This window comes from Protopterus annectens, chromosome 8.part0 (genome assembly GCF_019279795.1).
Source record: "Protopterus annectens isolate FY-2018-M chromosome 8.part0, PAN1.0, whole genome shotgun sequence".
Lineage (NCBI taxonomy): Eukaryota > Metazoa > Chordata > Ceratodontiformes > Protopteridae > Protopterus > Protopterus annectens.
The window spans coordinates 338320683-338340565 of NC_056741.1; the positions used below are offsets into that span (position 1 = coordinate 338320683).

Sequence of the window (19883 nt, forward strand, 5' to 3'; positions counted from 1 at the left end):
CAAATTGTAAGCCTTACATTTATGATTTAGAAAATAAACTTCTTAAATTTAAATCATTGGAGCTTGAAAACTTTTATTTAGCAAATGTTGTGAGTTAAGACAAGTTCCCATTGGTTTAAGGGTCTATATATTTCCCAATGACATTAAACCTACTGACAAAACATATTCTGATTTAGTTGAAGTGTACAACAAAACTGGGTTACAGGTTCTTCAACTTCTTTCCAACTGGAACTTTGGCAAATTGCAAGTGTTAAGGGAGGAAATTAAATTATAGTACAATCAAGTTGTTAGGCATCCTTTATTTCGTATGTTTAAACATTTATCTGATAGCATTTCTGCCAAAGTACAGAGGCACATGGCCACAACTGTGAACAAGAAAAGGAAGAAACTTGAAAGGGACTCTCTTGCATATTGTAACAATAGAGCTTATGTCATTAAAGGTTTCAGTAGGTCACAGCAGTCTACTTTGTCTAACACCAGTACTGATAATTCTTTAAATCAAATAGACCCATTTACATCTACTGTTGATACAAGTACTGGCCATTCAGTTGAAGTTTTAGTCAACAGAAATGCAAGCGAGGTGGCAATCAATTCAGCTAGTGGAGATTTTACTAATGGTACATCTGCAATATCCTGAATGAGTGTCAGTGGATCTCCCTCTTTTTTTGTTTTCCCTCCATGGCTCGAGCAACAAGCTGTGCACCAGTTTTGAGCAGTGAGAAAGGATTTCAAGGGAAGGGAGAGGAAGAAGTCAATGATTTCTGATGGGACTACTTTCAGCCTTAGCAGACAGACTTTCACGGACACTGAACTTAATGTGCATTCTAAATGGTTCACATTTATTCCCACCAGGAGAGCTTGGGTCACAATGTAATTATTGATTTCAAGCTTTTTGTTAGAAAGTTGAATCTCAAGTACATTTTTGATGGTGAGTCTTCTAACAGAGAAATTATGTTTTTGAAATGTCCAAGTACTGTTAATCCTCCATTGACCAACACATTAAGTGTTTTTGCCAGTTTATGTGAGACTGAGCTTTATAATATGACTAGTAAAGGGAAAGGGAACAATGGAAACAAGAACAAATTTTTAATTTGATTTATAGTGAACAACTAGCATTGAACCAACTGCCAGGTTATAATGATTTAAAATATATGAAGGCAGACAAAGGAAACAGGTTGGTTGTAATGAACTATTGTGATTACAGAAATGCCATGCTCAGACTACTATCAGACACCAAAAGTTACAAGAAAGTTTCTAGGGATACTGTTAGAAACTGTTTTAAGGTAGTTGATTTTCTGCTGTTAGATTTGCTGCATCAGGGTTACATCAGTTTGCAACTGTTGGAATTTCTACTTGTAGAACAACCACAAGTTGGCAGGATATTCGGAAAACCCAAAAGTCTTAAAAACAAGGAGAAACCTCCTTTTAGACCTATTGTTTCAGCTCCTAACTGTAAAACTGATATGAATGCTTTTTATTTGGACAGTATATTGAATCCTATAGTACAAAAATGTCCTTTTTATTTTAAGGACTCTTGGTTGCCCTTGACCATCTGAAGAAGTCTGACTTTCAGGGTAATGAGCAAATTGTTGGTACTACTGATGTTACCTCATTGTACACAGCAATTGATCAGGAAAATGGGGTAGATTTTGTTCAACTCCATTTTTAAGAAACAATTCTCATCTGAATGGTGTTTAGATTAACACGATTTGTTTGATATTGTTCTAAGCAACAATTATTTCTATTCCAAAGAAGACATTTTCCAGCAAGTAACAAGGGTTGCAATAGGAGTCAAAGTTGCCTCAGCTTTTGGCAGCATGGTTATGAATTGGTGGGAAATGTATTTCTTGGTTAAACTGACTCTTTTTAAATATGTGTCACTATATAGAATACACATGGATGATTTACTTTTTGTTTGGACAGGAAGTAATGATCTGTTTCCCTCATTTTTGCAAGAAATCAATGGTAGTATCAACTGGTTAAATTTTGTGCTCAGTGGTAAAGGTAAAACATTTAGTTTTTTGGACATTCAAGTTACCTTGGATGTAGAAAAATCGCATGTTTGAAAGTGAGCTTTACAGAAAAGATGATTTTACCAACAATTATTTGCATTTCAGCCATTACCACCCCTACTTTATGAAATTCAATATATTTTGGGGGCAAGTTATTAGACTCAGCAGACTGATCAGTGACAATATTAAGTTCCACAATGAGGTAAATTCTCTTATAGAGATGTTCAAGTTGTGGGGATATCCTGAGTCCAAAATAAAATTGATGTCTCAAAATATTATAGCAACTAGGATGACCAAGTTCCCTCCCATTCTTCTTAATGGCTTCGTCCCTAGAAGTGATACTGATGCTGATTCTGACCTTAACAAAAAAATCACCTTTCTGATTCTATGAGTTTGGATGATTCTCACATCAGAAAAAAATATAAATGAAATTTGAAAGTGATTTTGGGTAACCCTGACTTAGTCAAAATTGTTGGTCACAAACCACAGTTTATTTACAAAAAGTGTAGGAACTTGAAACAAATGTTAGAAATGTATCTGTGTGTCACCCCTTTCAGATGTTTCCTTGTCATAATTGCAAGGAATGTAGATTTGTAAATACTGCCAAAAATGTTTTTTTTAAGCATATAGATTACACTTTAATTCCTAAAAGTAGATTTGACTGCAACAGTGAGGGGATTTTTTTATTTGGGTCTCATGTAGCAGCTATGAACATAACTACACTGGCAAAACTGTTAGAAGACTTTCCCAACGAGTCAGAGAACACGTAATGACTATCAAAAATATGGACTTTACCAACACCCTGGCCAAACACAGTGTGTGCTGTTCTGACTTTCACGGTTTTGTATTTTTAGTTATAGAAAAAGTTGACCAGTCACTGTTTGCTTACAGCTTCAACAACTATTTAGACTATAGGGAATTGAAGTGGCAGGTTGAAAGCAGATCATGAGCCAGGTCTTGAAACTATCACTGTTAAAAGTTTAGTTAAATGTAAGGTTTTGTAACATACTTTCTATTCTTTTTTACATTTTCTAATATTGTCTTCGAAGTGTTTTTACTTATTATTTATCCATGCATCCTTAGCATTTTCAGCACCTTTGTAATCAATGTATTAAAGTAAATGGCCTGTCTTTAGGAGAACTGTGGCAATTTTCTGATTGGACTGATGAAGTGTGATATCATTTCCTGTTTTAGATTTGAACTGTTAGCCTGGGATTGTCTCATTTTCTAACGAACGTCTAAACATTAAAAGAATGAAAGGGCTTAAAGTTTACATCAAGTTGTCCTTTTGGATTGTTGAGAATTTAGCAGCAGATACAGCCGTGCTTTCAAAGGGTTTTTGTTGCAGCGGATTTGTTTGGTTACCCTTTGGTACTTCTTTTTTTGTTGTTGCCTAAAAATATAGCATTTTGTAGACCTTTGTAATGAGCCCTCATTAGTGAATGCCTATATCGGGGAGGTAGTTGATTCTGTAGTACCAGGGAAAGGTAGGCAAAAGGATGTCAATCTGAATCACCAAATGAATTATTGTAGCAATCAGCAGCAGCTCACCTGGAGATCTGTATGGTATTATTGAGGAACAGGGTACTGGAATCTCTGTTACTCTGACAAAACCCACATGATGTAGCTGCAAAAGTCAAACCAAATTGAGCCACATTCAACTAGTGCATATCTTTTGGTACAGACAAATGTAGCTCGTATGTAGCTATCAGATAAAACTGTGTGCCTGAAATTCTTCAGTCTCTCTAACCAAGCCAAGTCACTCTTAATAAGTCAAATGTAAAGAGCATTAAAATAGTTTATCTGTTCTTTATTTTATTCATTTTAACCAGGTAAACCCACTGGATACAAATGTCCCTTCTCAGGGACAACCTATGAAAATCGACTGGTTAACTTGTTCAGAGTTGCACAGTGGGCAAGTAAAGATAGAAAGGAACAGACCCTTTACCTTTTACTAAAGCGAGCAAACAGCTTGTTAACAGCTCAGAGCCTTAATCCTGGCCAAAATCAGGGTTTAACAAAAGTGAGAGCTCTAGGCTTTCCTTTAATGATTTATTTTTCATTAGTGTAATTATTCAAATCTGGACCATAAACAATATAATTGATTATAGTTTAATGTGTCTATTATGAGCAGTTATTGACACATTACTTTAATATGTGTCAATATAAAAGATTGTGTGGCTCATATTGCTACTGCTTTGTGCAGCAGCAGGAATAATGTGTGTGTGTGTGTGTGTGTGTGTGTGTGTGTGTGTGTGTGTGTGTGTGTGTGTGTGTGTGTGTGTGTGTGTGTGTGCGCGCACACAAGTGTGTGTGCTGCAGGTTTATGTTGTGGTTCATATAAACTATTAAAATGCCTTTAAATTTCCAGTTTTTGTCTGTTATATCTTTCAGAAACAAGGGAACTATTCATACCATATTATAATTTCGCCTTGTTTCAAATGTATGGTTTTATTAATTTTTATTTTTCATTACCACCTTTACTTTTTCACTAATCTTGCCCACGACACTAATGTTTCACTTTCTAAATAAATGGACTGTGCTACTGCATTTGAAATAGCTACAGTATACTGATAACAGAAGATGTTTACTGCTTCCAGTTTAATTAAAAACAACGACTGCATCACAATGTCCCTGCTGTACTTGCTAGCTGGCTACAGTGATTGCACAATTATACTGACCAAAAAGAAGGATGTGCCACTTTTCACAATTACTGACTTTATATGTCTCTTGCACGTTTAGTACTTGTACATTTTTCATAGTGCATTATCAACTTAGTCAACTAAATTATTCACTATAGACCTAACAATTTGAAAAAATGAATCTAATTTGCAAATAACAAACTAAGAGCACAGATGTGGTAGATAACAGGGGAGCAGGAGTTTTAAGAGTTGAAAGGTTTGTGAGATATGATCACACACAGGATGATTAGATAACACATGCAGACTTTATAAAGTCACTCACTCAACTGTCTTCGAGATGCATCAGGAAAAGAAGCTCAGTTGTCGTTCTATTACTTCATGAAACAGACAATTTAAAACTGCAAGCTGCATGGCCTCTGAGATCAGGAAATAGCCTCTGCCCCCTCCCCCCAGCCTCTGCACCCCCATCCAAAAGGGAATAAAGTGGGTATCAGTAAATGAATGAATGAAATAGAAGCTGCAGTTGCATAGCTCTAGCCTTACTTACAGTCTGTGTCAGTTTTGAATCTGTTTCTCTTATGTTATCTGCATTCTCCTTTGTCAAATTGTCAATCTACTTCAACATATCATACTTGTTGTGTTATATGGGGATAAAAATGTAAAGCCATGACAGCTAGTATAATTGTAGCACAGAGGTTTTTTTAACTAAAAAGAAATTCTCTCAGACATTTATTTCTTTGTCAACTGATAACATCCTTAGTGGAGTGATGAACTAATAAAATTGTTGATGGTCTAGCTACTGGCTTGCCAAAGATATAATTATGTTCCACAATCTTGCTCTAAAATCTAGGTGCTTCTAAGGAAAGGGCAGCATGGGTCTGGTTCACATCCCATTAAAAAATTAATAAATAATAATTTGAAGGAATTCTGTAAAGGGCAGAATAGCTAGACACTTAGGCTGAAAACTTCTAAAATGTTTGCATTACTTTACTTTGTGGAGGAATGTTTTTAGCAGCACAGTTGAAACAATCCTTCATGAAATTAACTGCATCAGCAAAGAACCCTCTTCACCCTCACCCTCACCATCATCATTATCAAACTTTACATAACTGATAACAAGGGCATCTAATCAGACAGTATGAGATCATGGCCATCTTCTTCACTCATAGTTTTTGATGGGGAGAGTGTGGCACTAAACTAAAACAGGATGTGACTCTTTGTACTAAATTGAAGTATGTCTGTGTTATGTATTTGCAGCATATGATCTAATTCCCATTTCTTTTGTTCTATTTTCCAGGGTTTTCTGAACATTCCATGTACCAAAAAATCTTTTAGGTTACGTCCCCTCTGATAAGAAAATCTTAGTTTAACATCCTTAAGGGGGGCAACCTCCCTTCTAACTTTGTTCCAATAATCTCTTAACGATTACTCCTGTTTAACTGAAAATAACGCACACAAGAGTGTGCAATGGAAGTCAAAAAGGCAGTAACCATGTTTTTACACAGGGGTTATGATGACAATTTAGTGAAGGATAGTTATAATAAAGTAATAAGAAACAGGAACACTGTTGTAGGTTCCAAAAGAGACAATATTAATAAGAGAATATTTAACAATTCTGCCTCAGAAAAAAATCTTTTTTATGTTTCTAAATACACATTATTTTCAGTTAAACAGGAAAAATTGTTAAAAGATTATTGAAACATAGGTGGAAGAGAGGTTGCCCCCTTTAAGGATGTTAAACTAAGAATTTCTTATCAGAGGGGACACAACCTAAAAGATTTTTTGGTACATGGAATGTTCAGGAAACCCCTGGAAATAGAACAAAAAAATGGGAATTAGAGGCACTAAATCCTGTGGAAATTGTACTATTTGTAAATATGGGGTGGAAACTTTAAACACAATTAATGGTAAGACATTTCGGGTGCAAGGTTGTTTTACATGTAGAAGTGTTGGTATTATTTATGCCATCAAGTGCCCCTGTGGAAGCTTTTATGTAGGAGAAAGTAAAAGGAGTTTAGGGGAGAGGGTTAAAGAACACATTAGAGATGTTAAAAATAATAAAATAATCAGCCCTATAGCAGAACATTTCAATAAGGTGCACCAAGGAAATTTTAGTGACTTACAAGTGACAGTTTTAGAGCAAATTAAACCTGATTTGTTTAGGTGAAGACACAATTAAATATTTTTGAGAAAGAAGGAATCAATTTTTATATTGAAATATAATACACTCCAACCAAAGGGCATGAACAAGGAGTGCAACTGGAAACGTTTTATTTAAAATGTATATTTTTTAAGATAATTATTTTAAAGAGGTTAATTGATTATAATATTGAATGATTGTTTTATTAACTGGATGATTGTTCTTTTTTTTGCATAAAATAAGTTCATTTTGGACTTATATTTACTCTGCAAAGGCTGTGCTCTAGCCGTGGCACTAAGCGGATTGATTTGGTGTGCAATAAACTAATTTTGTTCGGGAGGATTATTGGCTCCTGGTCTTCTGTGGTGAATTTTACTTTTTTCTTGTGTGGTAGCAAAAGTTTTTTAGTCTAGTTTTTGCTAAGGGGGTCTTGTGATATAGTTACGTCTAGAGACTAATTTGTGGTCAGATCTCACCAGGGATGGCCACATACTGGAGGTAGTGCAGCAGTCCCCCATGTTGTTGAGTACCAGGTAAAGGATGTCTGAGTCCCTTGTGGGTGTGTCAACCAGCTGGTCCAGGGCACTGGAGTTAACGAAGTCCAGAAACGTTTGGGCAAGTGAGTTAGAACATGTATAATTTACCCAGTCTGGGTAATTAAAGTCACCCCAAACCAGGGTGTTCGGTTGTATCTTGATTAATTCAAGTAGATCCAAGTAAGCTGATTGGATGTCCTAATTTATGGAGGGGGTCCTATAACTGGCAATGACCTGAACAGGGGTCTTACCTACAGTCAATTGCACCTGAAGTAATTCAAGGGAATTGTGCTGCTTAACCAATCTAGAGATATATTTATCTTTAATGAGTATTGATATACTACCTCCTTTAGTTCTCACACCTTCAGTTTGTGGTCTGAATGTGTGGAAGGAAATGTAACCTAGTATCGCTTAGGTGCTCTCCACAGCCTTAAGCCAGGTCTCAGTGACTGCACAAATGTTAGCATCTTCCAAGGTGAGGACTGCTTCCAGTGAGTGCAGTTTCTGGTTTAGACTCCTAGCATATAGCAGCATAAACTTGAGGTTGCTTTTAGAGAGTATTTTTATATCGGGAATTTTGTTCTTGTGACATTGCCTAAAAAAGGCACTTTGGGGATGGCAAGAGCCTTAGCCAGTAACTAAAATCCCAGGAGTGACAGATGAAGACCATCTATCGAGGTCTGTCAATCATGTCATCACAGGCTGATGGATACTGGTTCTCTTTGAATGACACCAGAAATTAAGCCAAGTGTTGTTTTATAGATCAAGGAGGAAGTGTGAAGACATTAACATATTCTGTGCATCCCCTGAAAAATATGATCAAATAAGTGACAACTGCTGCATGATTTAAGAGGTCTGTGTTTGGCCACCAAAGTCTAAAATACCTGAAGTGTGATTTAATGAATGGAAAACAGTGAAAGGGATAATATTTGAACAACGGCAACTTTGGAAAAAAAATACATCAAGTGGCCATAGTTGGCCAACAATTAGGAAGTAACACAATACATAAAGTAAGTGAAGGGAAACCTTTTAAATTTTCCCTTTTCCTCACTGTAGTGTGATCTTCAAGATGATATAAATAGTTAGGGGGGTGTGGGGGATGCAGGCCCCCACTTTGGTTGGCTGTGTGTGCGATGTTGGCTGACTATGGCCATTTGATGTAGTTTTTTTCTGTGTTGTTTGGTGATTGTCCCATTTGCTATTTTACTTTCACTGTTTTGTAGTTTGCATTCTTTTAGAATTCAGTAGCTGAATATAGACCTGATTTAAGAGCTAATGAAGTCAGTACAGATCAGGGAAAATTGAGAGTCCAAATATTGCTGTCCACCACAGACTTAGCACTCACCTGTAGGTCAGATGATCTTCCAAAGCTGGCTGAAAATGTTGGTATTAGATGCATGCTACATTCTTGATGTCATTGTGACTTGATTTAAAACTGCATATAAAAATCAGATAAGTATCTTCAGGAGAACTTAATGCTGTTTCCATATACAGTCAGACAAGTCAAAGTATGATATGATTTAGAATACTATTTTCTGATCCTGCAATATGAATTTGAACACTGGCATTGACATTGGCATCACCTCCCACACCACTTTCTGATTTTCATTTAACTTATTCAAGCCTTTAGCACCTTTTTATTACACTTTCATTAAACACCCATAGCTCCTTGTGGAATCCTGACATAATTTGAGGCTGTTTTCTTAACTAAGTGACTTGCTAATTAATAATAGCATTCATAAGGTGAAGCGAGGTGTAAGTAATAGAATGATACTATCACTGTTAATTTACAATATCATGTGGTAGTGTCAGTGCCTCAACAGACAGTGTACATGCCTTTTGGTGTGGGAAGATCAGATGGCTAGGGGTTTTATTCCTACACCAGGTACTTGGATTAATTTTCCCACAATAGCATTGCAATACAGCATAAATGGACATTGCACTCTTGAGTGTGCCATCCTTCAGATGAAATGTTAAACTGCAGTCTCATCTTCTTGAGTTAGTGATACCTCAGGTGAATGTAGAAGATAAAATGGCACTCACCTAAAGAAAATAAAAGTAAGGGAAGTTCTCCAGTGCCCTGACCAAAATTCCCGTAGACACTTTCAAAACCACCTCGAGACTCCCCTGAAAGAGGACACTGGCCTATTAGATCAACCCTTGTCAAGAAAGACTTAATAAATAAATAATAAAATGAACCACTGTTTGCCACTTGTTATTTAAATTTTCATATTTGCATTAATATGTTTATTGAGTGGCAGGATGTGAAATGCTATAGTGAGATGCATTGTCACTGTCCATGAATGATACACTACACTGGAGATATTGTTAGCTATTTACTAGCAATTATGAAGATATGTAGTATTTCTATATGTACGCTGACATTAAATGAAGTGACCAAAAACTATTGCATGGCATCAGATGAAACTTTAGATGGATATTTCTGAAAATGTTGTTAAACTGTTAAACTGTTCATCTTGAAGAGCTATGCCTTGTTGTTCATAATGTCGATTATACAAATAAGCATAATTGTTTTTATTTCTGTAAATGTCATGTAAAAGCTGAAGTCTGGATGAATAAAAGTGATCTGCCACTATATATATATATATATATATATATATATATATATATATATATATATATATATATATTGCTTGTACAGTTTCCAAGATATGAAAAATATTCTATGAAACTTTACAAAAATATAATACTGGGGTTGTAAATATATTGATGGTTATATGTGTTTGCACACTTTCAATGTCATTACAATTCACAAGATATTTACATGTGCTTGTCTTATGCTTTTTTAACCTGCTTTTTCAGAAAGTGCCCTTGAATGTAGAAATGCATGTAGGCTGCTAAGGGTGTGATGTTCCATATATCAGAGTTAATAATTAGTTAAATTTAAGTTTATTTTCTCATAATGCTACCATGTATGATAAGATGATAATGAAGTTTAACCCTATAACTCCTCACAATGAAGAGGAATCACCTCCATTTGAGCAATGTAATAACTGTTGAAAAAGCTCTTCTGCTCCACTAATGACCTTTTATAGTTTTTTTTCAAACAACTTTACTGAATTATCACTGGTGACATAGGTAAATTTACATTCATAAAAAAGTGATCCAACTATATTAGCATAACAGACATTACACTTCACATATATTACTATATATCATATAACCTAAGGAACATTACATAAATTATTCAGTTCCATTCTTTTTTTTTAAACAAAAAACATCTTTAGCAGACCATCACCTACCACTTAGGCCACCATATATTTATATAAATGAAAACAAACCACACCAACACAATCCCATTTGCAAGCACCTCACATCACAAACCACATCGACACACTTCAATTCCAACAAAACTAGACATACTTCTTCCGACCTAGCCTTCTGCTGTATATAGATCTCATTATACATTTTACACAAGTTAAGGAATATAAAGAATGTATTACCTTGCAGTACTGTGACCATTAAGCTAAAAGATAACATATAATTATAGATGAAATAACAGTCTCCTTATATACAGATAGATGGATAGATATTATGTGACATGTACAGCATGTCTGTATTGACTTTTGGTTTGAGGTATAATTTTGCTGAAAAAAAGATTTATAAGTTCTCTCTTTGTATGTACTTGTTTTAAGGCAAAGTTAAATGAAATACAAGGTAGTTCTGTAATGGATAGTAATATGCTGATACATATCCCTTTCCTGTGCATTTCTTATATGATATTTATTGCCTGAAATAAAAAAAAATAGGACTAAATTTCATATCTGAAACACACTTGCCAAAGCATAATTTGATGGAGATAAACTGTCAGCTATACTGCTTTCATTTTTTTGACATCTACGTAACATATCTGTGTTTGAAGCTAGTTACAGAAATGATTCTTGTCATGTTGCAACTGGTCAATTTTTTAGGTCACATACTGTTTTAATGTTCCATGATTAATGTTAAAGTGCTTAGACTGCAACTTGATATTGTTTTAAGATTCAGAGTTGTTTTCTACATATATACATCTCAGAAAGAATGTATGTTTTCAGTTACAAAGTCTGCAAGCAATTTTCATTTATTATCCATTTCAGATTCTCTGGATTGCCTTCAATGCCCAGAAGATCAGTGGACTGATGTACATCAAGCAAACTGTATATATAAAACACTAGAGTTCCTATCTTATGATGACATCTTAGGAGCAGTTTTAGCTACCGTGTCCCTGGGTGCAGCTCTTTTTACTACTGCAATCCTATTTATTTTTATTAGGCATCATAAAACACCTATTGTAAAAGCCAACAACAGTGAATTAAGTTACTTTCTCCTTGTGTCTCTGTTACTGTGTTTCTTTTGTCCACTGATTTTTATTGGATACCCTACTAACCTAACATGTATTCTTAGACAGATGGCATTCGGATTAATAATTGCTTTTTGTGTTTCATGTGTTTTAGCAAAAACAGTTATGGTTGTCATTGCATTCAATGCTACTAAACCAAACAGCAGCTTAAGAAAACTTGTCGGATCCAAATTATCATACAGTATCATAATTGCATGTACCTCTTTGCAGCTGATTGTGTGCATCATTTGGCTAAATATGTGTCCTCCATTTTCTGTGCAAAATTTTAGAACTCGTACTGGAAAGATCATTGTTGAATGCAATGATGGTTCAACAACTGCTTTCTGGTGTATGTTAGGGTACATGGGAATCTTAGCTAGTGTAAGTTTTCTTGTAGCATTCTTGTCTAGGAACTTGCCAGACAGCTTCAATGAAGCCAAGTACATCACATTTAGCATGATTGTATTTGTCAGTGTGTGGTTATCATTTATCCCAACATATGTTAGTACAACTGGAAAATATATGGTTGCAGTTGAGATATTTGCCATAGTGTCATCTGGTATTGGCTTGCTTTCTTGTATTTTTTTTCCTAAATGCTATATTATTCTACTAAGACCACACTTGAATACTAGGGAACACCTTATGGGTAAAGGCATTCAAAAAAACTGACAAAGGGAAGTGGCTACCTGATAAAAAAAATTCTACTTGCAATTTAAGTCACAAAAATGTTAAACAAAGCTTTGAATAATCATCATTGCCACTTGAGACATGCACATAATGTTTGGAATCCAACAAGTGTGATCGATGTTAAAATATGACATCTGGTGTGCAAAGAAAAGTTGAGTTAAGGTGGATCAGAAATAGCACTACAGTGTACAATAGCAGTATGATAGCATCTAGTAACATTGCTGTATGTTACACCATGTAAGAAAGATTAATGGCTCTTAACCCTCACGACAAGTGGGAGATGAAATAGGCAGTAGCCTGGTAATAAAATACAATAGAAATATATTTAACTAGATTCTTTGCAGATACCACAAAGCAGTTAGGAAAAAATATTACCAGGTGATGTAAAAAAATGTCACAGCTATGTTAAATGTTTTGAAAATATTCTAATTATATCTTGTAATGAACTGTTGCAGGATCTATGAACATTTGGAATATTTAGTACCAGTTTAGAGTTATTTAAGTCATCTACATGTGAACATTTATAGCAATGCATTAAACTTGGTGCCTTCAGCTTTGGTTCTAGTAATCTGCTTATGGTGTAATAACTTAAGAGCTGCTGCTTCCTTGACTGAAGATTTCCTGAGACATAGTAAAACCCATAGGAACACATGGCAAAGAAAATCTATAAGCAGATTTAGGGTCTATATTACAATGTCGAAACGTTGTAATATCTAACATCTAAACATTGACCCATATTCATCGAAATGCATTTATGCGATTCGATGAATACTTCCAGGGCAAAGATATAGTTGGCCAACTACATGGTGTTGCCCTTTTCTCTGCTGAAGTGAGATCTTGGAGTTGATATATTTATTTAGGGGGTGTGTGGGGGGCACAGCCCCCATGTCAGAGGGTGTGGGGGGTAAAGCCCCCCCCACATGGGTGGGTTTGTTTTATGTTAGGTTAGTTACGTTAGATTGCTGGGAAAGTGTTTTTTTGCACTGTAAGTATTCATCGATTTGCGTAAATGCATTTTGATGAATACAGGTTGATGTTTAGGTGTTCGATATTAAGACGTTTCGACATTGTAATATAGACCCGCAGATTTACCAGTTAAAGCTTAGAAAGAGAAAAAATGAAACCATTTTTCTGAAAGGTCTAATAAAACGTGGTTTTATATGGTCATTATGTCATCTCAAGCTTGTATTATCCCTACTGTGACCACACAAATTGTCAACCACACTGCAACAATATTAATGAGATATGTGTTGTCACCTTTCATTTAACAGTATAGAACTGATATACAATGAATAAGCAATTAAAATGTCTGCAGCTTTTCAATTTGCTACTGTATTTTCAATGAATCAGTGACTCTGGTGCTTGTTCCTCATTGCTAGTCAGTAATAAGTCTGACATTTTCATCATTTTTTCATTTATTATTTCTTGTCTTAGACTTACGTTAAATTATTCCATTATGGATTAATAAAGAATGAATCAGAAATAATTCACCACAGCATGTGATATTGTTTCTCAGTTATGCTGTATAAACTTCTCTTGGTATGCAATTATCTGATCATACAATATAACACCACTGCAGATAAAGAGCTTAGCATTGTATGAGCCCATATCAAGCAAAGAATGTGAACTTATCGTCACCAAATATATAATAAACATGAAAGGAAATCATATAAAGAAAGCTGCCATATCCTGATGAGAAAAAGGTATATCTCTGGACAAATAATAAGCTGTACAGTCCTATGTAATAGGTTTATATGTAACTAGAACCATCTGTAACATAGCATGACAGTACCACCAGGAAACCCTAGTGGGTGGTACCAATGGGAAAATTCACGTCTGCTTGGTATCCAAGATCCAGGCAATATTTTATGGAGTTAGGTTAAGTAATGTTGTGTATTGGGATACAGGGATTTTGAGGGGCTGGCCTTTTAAGTAACTACATGTCAATGAAGGTAATTAACCATGGATGGAGGCAGCTGATGCCACAGACAATATGACAGAAGTTGTGGAGTCATGAAGGATTCATGCATTTATACCTGGATGATTCTGTTTTTTTTCATTACTTACCGTATAATAATAGAATTCTTATTACACTTCACTCCAGTGGTTTAGCTTCCTCAAGGGGGGCTCATGGCTGTTAAACATTGTTACTTTCTTCAAGAGGGATACTCAAACTGTCATCAGTGGTCATGCTGCTCATGTAGATTCCCTTGAACTTGCCAACATATCTGATACCATAACTTATGTCAAAATTGTAAGGAAACTATCATCCTTAAACACAGACCCTTAGTGGTAAGATGGATTGCCAGTTGGCTGAAATACAGAACCCACATAGTTTATGTGGCAGGTGCCTTTTCAAATAATGCTAAGATAAACAGAAGAGCCTCCTCCCCCTCAGGGATCTGTGTTAGGTCGTCTGTAGTTTAGCCTACTCCATCTCTTATCTAAAAAATGATAACCAAGACCTCAGATTAATCAAATGTGCAGATGACTGCAAAATGGGAGTTTTTAAAACCCCTTAGGATATCTGCACCTTTCAAAAAGAGTTTATTGTTGGCTGACAGTTAACTTCTCATCATCTTGTGTCAACAGTTGTCAAGAAAATGTACTAATTATCAGATCTAGAAATTAATGGTATTTCATCTAGATCCATAGATGTTATTTTCCCCTATATTTAGCACTGAGCAGATTCATTATAGAGTACATCTCATCATTAAGTAATCTTACCTCTCTACTGTACAGATTTTTGCAGAATGTCCAGAGTTTTGCCTCATATTTTGGTCCGTTTTTCAGAAAGTTGTGGTTTTCTGGCAAGTTAGTGGCAAATCATTAAAGCTTAAAGTTAGAAAAATAATGACAGACGTGAGTTTCAGACTTCATACCCTTCATAAAATTCATGCTAATGCATTATTCTATCCACTTTCTATTGTGCCTATACTCTCATACTACTGCACAACTTCTAACACATCCTAAAAAAACATTTTCTTTGTAATAAGAATACTCTCATGCTACTGCCAAGCTCTGGAACTTTCTGTCAATAAACATTACCACCATTGAGTGCTTTTACAACTTCTAACAACCTAAAAAAATGTTTCTTTGTAATCAGACCTGCCCCTGCTCTTTCCCTAACAGGTGAACTCCATTCACTCTCTTTGGCCTTTCCCTTCTACAACTGGAGCTCCCTAGACCACAAATTTCATCCACTAACCATCACCATATCAAACTAAGAAACGTTATGTATCCCTACACCCTTAACTATTCCCATCCTACTCCACAATTGTTCTAAGCACATACTTGCTTCTAATAGTCTAACCCTCTACCTGATCTTCACTCTGTACCTTAATCCTATAGAAGAATTAAAAAATAAGGGGGTAATCTACCACATTACTTTTATTTATTATTACCTATGTGTACATGTTTTATTATTGCATCTACCTCTCTGTACCTATGTAGTATTCATTACCTATTTAATGTGTGCTTAAATGCTTGTTATTGTCTTGTTCATATATGTATTAACTTTCATGTCTCACTTGGAGCTTTTCTCCCTGGGCCTCCTCTGAAAATGGGTTCATGACCCAATTGGACTTTCCCGGTAAACAAATGTTAAATAAAATAAATAACTAAAGTCTAAGTTTGTAAGAGCAATATTTAAACATTGTCCCTATTTTTGGGCCTTTGTCCCACTTTTATTTATGCCTTGTCCAGGTTTCTTGCTCTAAGAGGTTGAGAGGTATGTTCAGTATGTATCTCACAAGACAAAATGGAAATGCCCCAGAGGTTCCTAACAAAAATGACTTCTAGTCTGAATAATCTTAGTTATCAGGAAAGACAGAAAGCCCTAGGTCTGATAAGATTCCAGAGGGGTGGTTTATGCCTTACTTAGTGCATTGTCTTATCTACAAGGTCTTGCAGAGAATTATCATGAAACTGATCAATAATGACATAGAAGCTCTCCAAAATCTAGACCAGACCCAATTAGCTTTGTCAAATGGAGGTCTTGCCTGCTTAATCTGGTGGGCTTCTTTGAGAAAATCACCAGGGCCATGGGTGGGGGTAAAACAGTACACACCACTTATCTAGACCTGGTCAAAGATTCTGACACAATCCTCCTGTTGGGAATCACAGATAAACTTACTAAGTTAGGCATAAATCCCCCCTACATCATTACATGGATAGCCATCTGGCTCACTGACAGGACACATGTTGTCCGGATAAGTGAATCCACTTCTGATAAGAAACCTATTATTAGTGATGTCCCACAGGGCTCAGTGTTGGGACCTCTTCTGTTTGGTACATACTCCTCTGAAGTGAAGGCCAATGTTGGGGATCTCTGGCTCACCAGGTTTGCTACCCACTGTAAGTTGGGAGCAATCACTGAATACCCAAATAGGTTCATAGGTTCATACTAGGCTATCTGCCCAAGGGCATTTATAAGCCTAGCCCATAGTTATGTGGCTTTTTAGTTTGAATAAAAACTATGCCTATCATTTTGCTGTGCCTCTGTCAAGCAGTGACACTGAAGTAATCCCTGGGGTATATCTGCGATCTCCCATCCATTGGTCAAGATTCCTCTTGAACAAGGCCAGAGAGGTGCTCTGCCTCACATGTACCGGGATTTTGTTCCACAGCATAGGGAGTCTCTGGGTGATGAATCTGTCCCTCCAGCACGTTCTATTTATAACCGTGTCAAGGTTTAAGTCTCCGCCCTTGTGGTTCTGAGGGATCTAGATTTTTGAGGTGAAGCATATTCATCAAATCTGGGTTTGACATGGCCTTATATGTCAGGCACAGGTCACCTCTGAGCTATGAGACTGAATAGAGCTGGAGTTCTTTCAGTCGGGCAGCATAAGACATATTTTTGAGACCCTTTATCCTTTTGGTGAGGAACTTTTGGGGCCTTTCAAGCTGAAGCAGGTGTCTGGTCAGATACATTCGAACGGGCATTGTACTCAATCATAGGTCTAATGAGTGATGAGTACAGGGGATGATGACCTCCCTTGATCTAGATGTGAATCCCTTCATGATCAGGATATAGAAGGTTTTCCTAACTACTTTAGCAACATGAGTGTCGGCTACTGTCAACCTGGGTCCCCAGATCCCTGATGACTTTTTCTGTGCTCAGTGGATTGCCACCTATATGGTAGCTAGGGTAACCTTGTTTTACTATGCATTTTGGCGTTTAATTTCTGGCCATGGCTCTGGCACCAGTTATCAGTTTCTGTGAGGCCCTTCTGGAGGATATCTGTGTCAGATGTAGTTTGCAGTCATCTGCAAACTTTGTTAGCCATGACCCTCCTGTGTTTGCTTGTACTTCAGAAAAGTAGATGCCGAACAAGAGTGGACCCAGGATTGAGCCCTGTGGGACACCACTTGTGACAGGCTTTGAGTCTGACATGGCTCCAGCAACTCTGACCCTGTGGGTTCTGTCACTTAGCCAGTTTGCAACCCATCTTGTGATGTATGGGTTTACATTCAAGCTGATGAGTTTTTCGATGATACCTGAGTGGGGTATTGTGAAGGCCTTTGCCAGGTCGAGGTAGGCTGTATGGACTGCCTTTCCCTCATCAATGGCCTTGGTGACCGTCTCAAAAAAGTCAACCAAGTTTAAGAGGCAGGATCTGCCTTTGACAAAGCCAAACTGGGTTGGATCCAAAGTCTGCAAGTTCCTATGTCTTTATTTATGAGTTCCATTATGATCCTCTCCATGGCTTTGCAGATAAGGCTTGTCAAGCTAATGAGGGTCTGTGGAGGCACTTATGAAGTGGGACCACAGTCACCCCTTGGGTATGTATCCTGAGGTGAGGCTAAGATTAAACAGCTGTCCTAACTGTGGGTTTAATTCCTCATTGAGTTGGGACACCATCCGGTCCCATGGATGCTGTGTTTTGCCTTAGTGAGGGCAGTTCTCACCTGTGGAAATGTTTGGGGCTACAATCCTCTGGAATAGATATCTCTCCTTGAACCTGTCAGCCAGTATGTTGGCAATGTGTGTAGGTTCAGTAATTTTCACATCATTTTGAATTAATTCTGAGCATATCTGGGAGTTTCCTCCTAGGTTTCTAACATAGCTAAAGAAGGCCTTATGATTGTCTTTAGAGTCCTTGGTGATTTTTCTCTCAAAATTTGCCTTGGATGATTTTATGAGAGCTCTTAGTTTTTTACTTATAATGATCAAAGGTGTCTTTGTTGATATCCTACAAACAGGCCTAAAAATGACAAACAACTGGTGCCAAAACCATGGTCTGAGACTAAATGCTAAAAAATACATAATCATACCCTCCAGTAAATCAGATATCCCAGCAAATTATAATATTGATAGCACACCCCTAAAAAGAGACCCAGTGTTGAGGGACCTAGGAACACAGATGGATAGTAGCCTAAACTGTGACCATGAGGTAGCTACAGTAGTGAGGAAATCCTTCTGTCTGGCTCAACTTATAAGTAAAGGCATTGTACTCAGCCCTTGTCAGGCCCATAACTGAATACAATGCTCCCTTCTGCATGTACCTAACCAGTCACTTACACTAATTAGTGTGGCCCTGGAGGTTTCTCACTAAAAAAATAAAAGAGTAAGATGCATATCTTACACAGACTGACTAAAGGTCCTATTCCTGTACTCAGTCTCATATCATTTATTGAGATGGGACTTATGCCTGACCTACAAGGCATTCTCAGATCCAGCCCTGATGAAAATGTTACATATTCACAAGAAAAATTATACAAGGGTAACACATTCCATGGACTGGAACCTTATTTGTGGCTATAACAGAACTTGCTGGAGAGACAGATTTGTATCCCAAAGGCTACCTTGTCTATGGAATAAACTTCCCATCTTCGTAAAACAACACATGTCTCTCACAGTCTTCAAAAGGAATTTGGAAAAATGGATGAGGAACCATAAATTCGCTCTTGGGTACTGCCTATGTCCCTTATGGACAGAGGCAGTCTGTAAAATGACTCAGGACTCCAACATCCAAAGACCCACTACCCTGATACTACCCCATCCCATATCTGGGGAACTGGCACATAATATAGTCATAGCCTGGGTATTATTGGCTAGGCTTGTAAAGGCTCTTGTGCCATTAGCCTAGTAATCACCTATGAACCTATGAGTCATTAGAAATGCTTGCATATACAGCTATGCAAATAAGCATCATGGTGCTTCAACCTGCATACCTGCACAGGCACCATCCCAGATGTTAAAGACATTTAAACACATCCTTCTAGTTTTGCTTGAATGCCCATTGTGGCTACATTATGGATTATGTATCCATGGAAATACACATCTTTATTCCATGTCAGTTTCACTGAAGTCCATACACCTGAGCCCTGGAAATCAAACGGACAATTAATTGATGCCAGTGATAGATTATGTGATCCATGGACCCTAGGAGGTTTTCAAACCATGTCCCCCACACACTTTTCTCAGACTGTGCATAAATGCCCTTGCTATTTTGAATCTTTTGGATTAATTTTCTTGTTTTAAGATCATTAGATATTTTGTTATTTTATTCCACCCACAAATTA

General features: G+C 36.7%; 1 protein-coding gene across 1 annotated transcript in view; it reads left to right on the top strand.

Annotated features, from left to right (window-relative positions):
* The window catches only part of LOC122808228 (extracellular calcium-sensing receptor-like), a 387150-nt gene extending 374812 nt beyond the window's left edge, over positions 1-12338 (top strand). The window contains exon 7 of the mRNA XM_044079190.1: positions 11428-12338. Coding sequence (XP_043935125.1) covers positions 11428-12338 — 911 coding nt within the window. The remainder of the gene's footprint in view (positions 1-11427) is intronic.
* The last annotated feature ends 7545 nt before the right edge of the window (positions 12339-19883 follow it).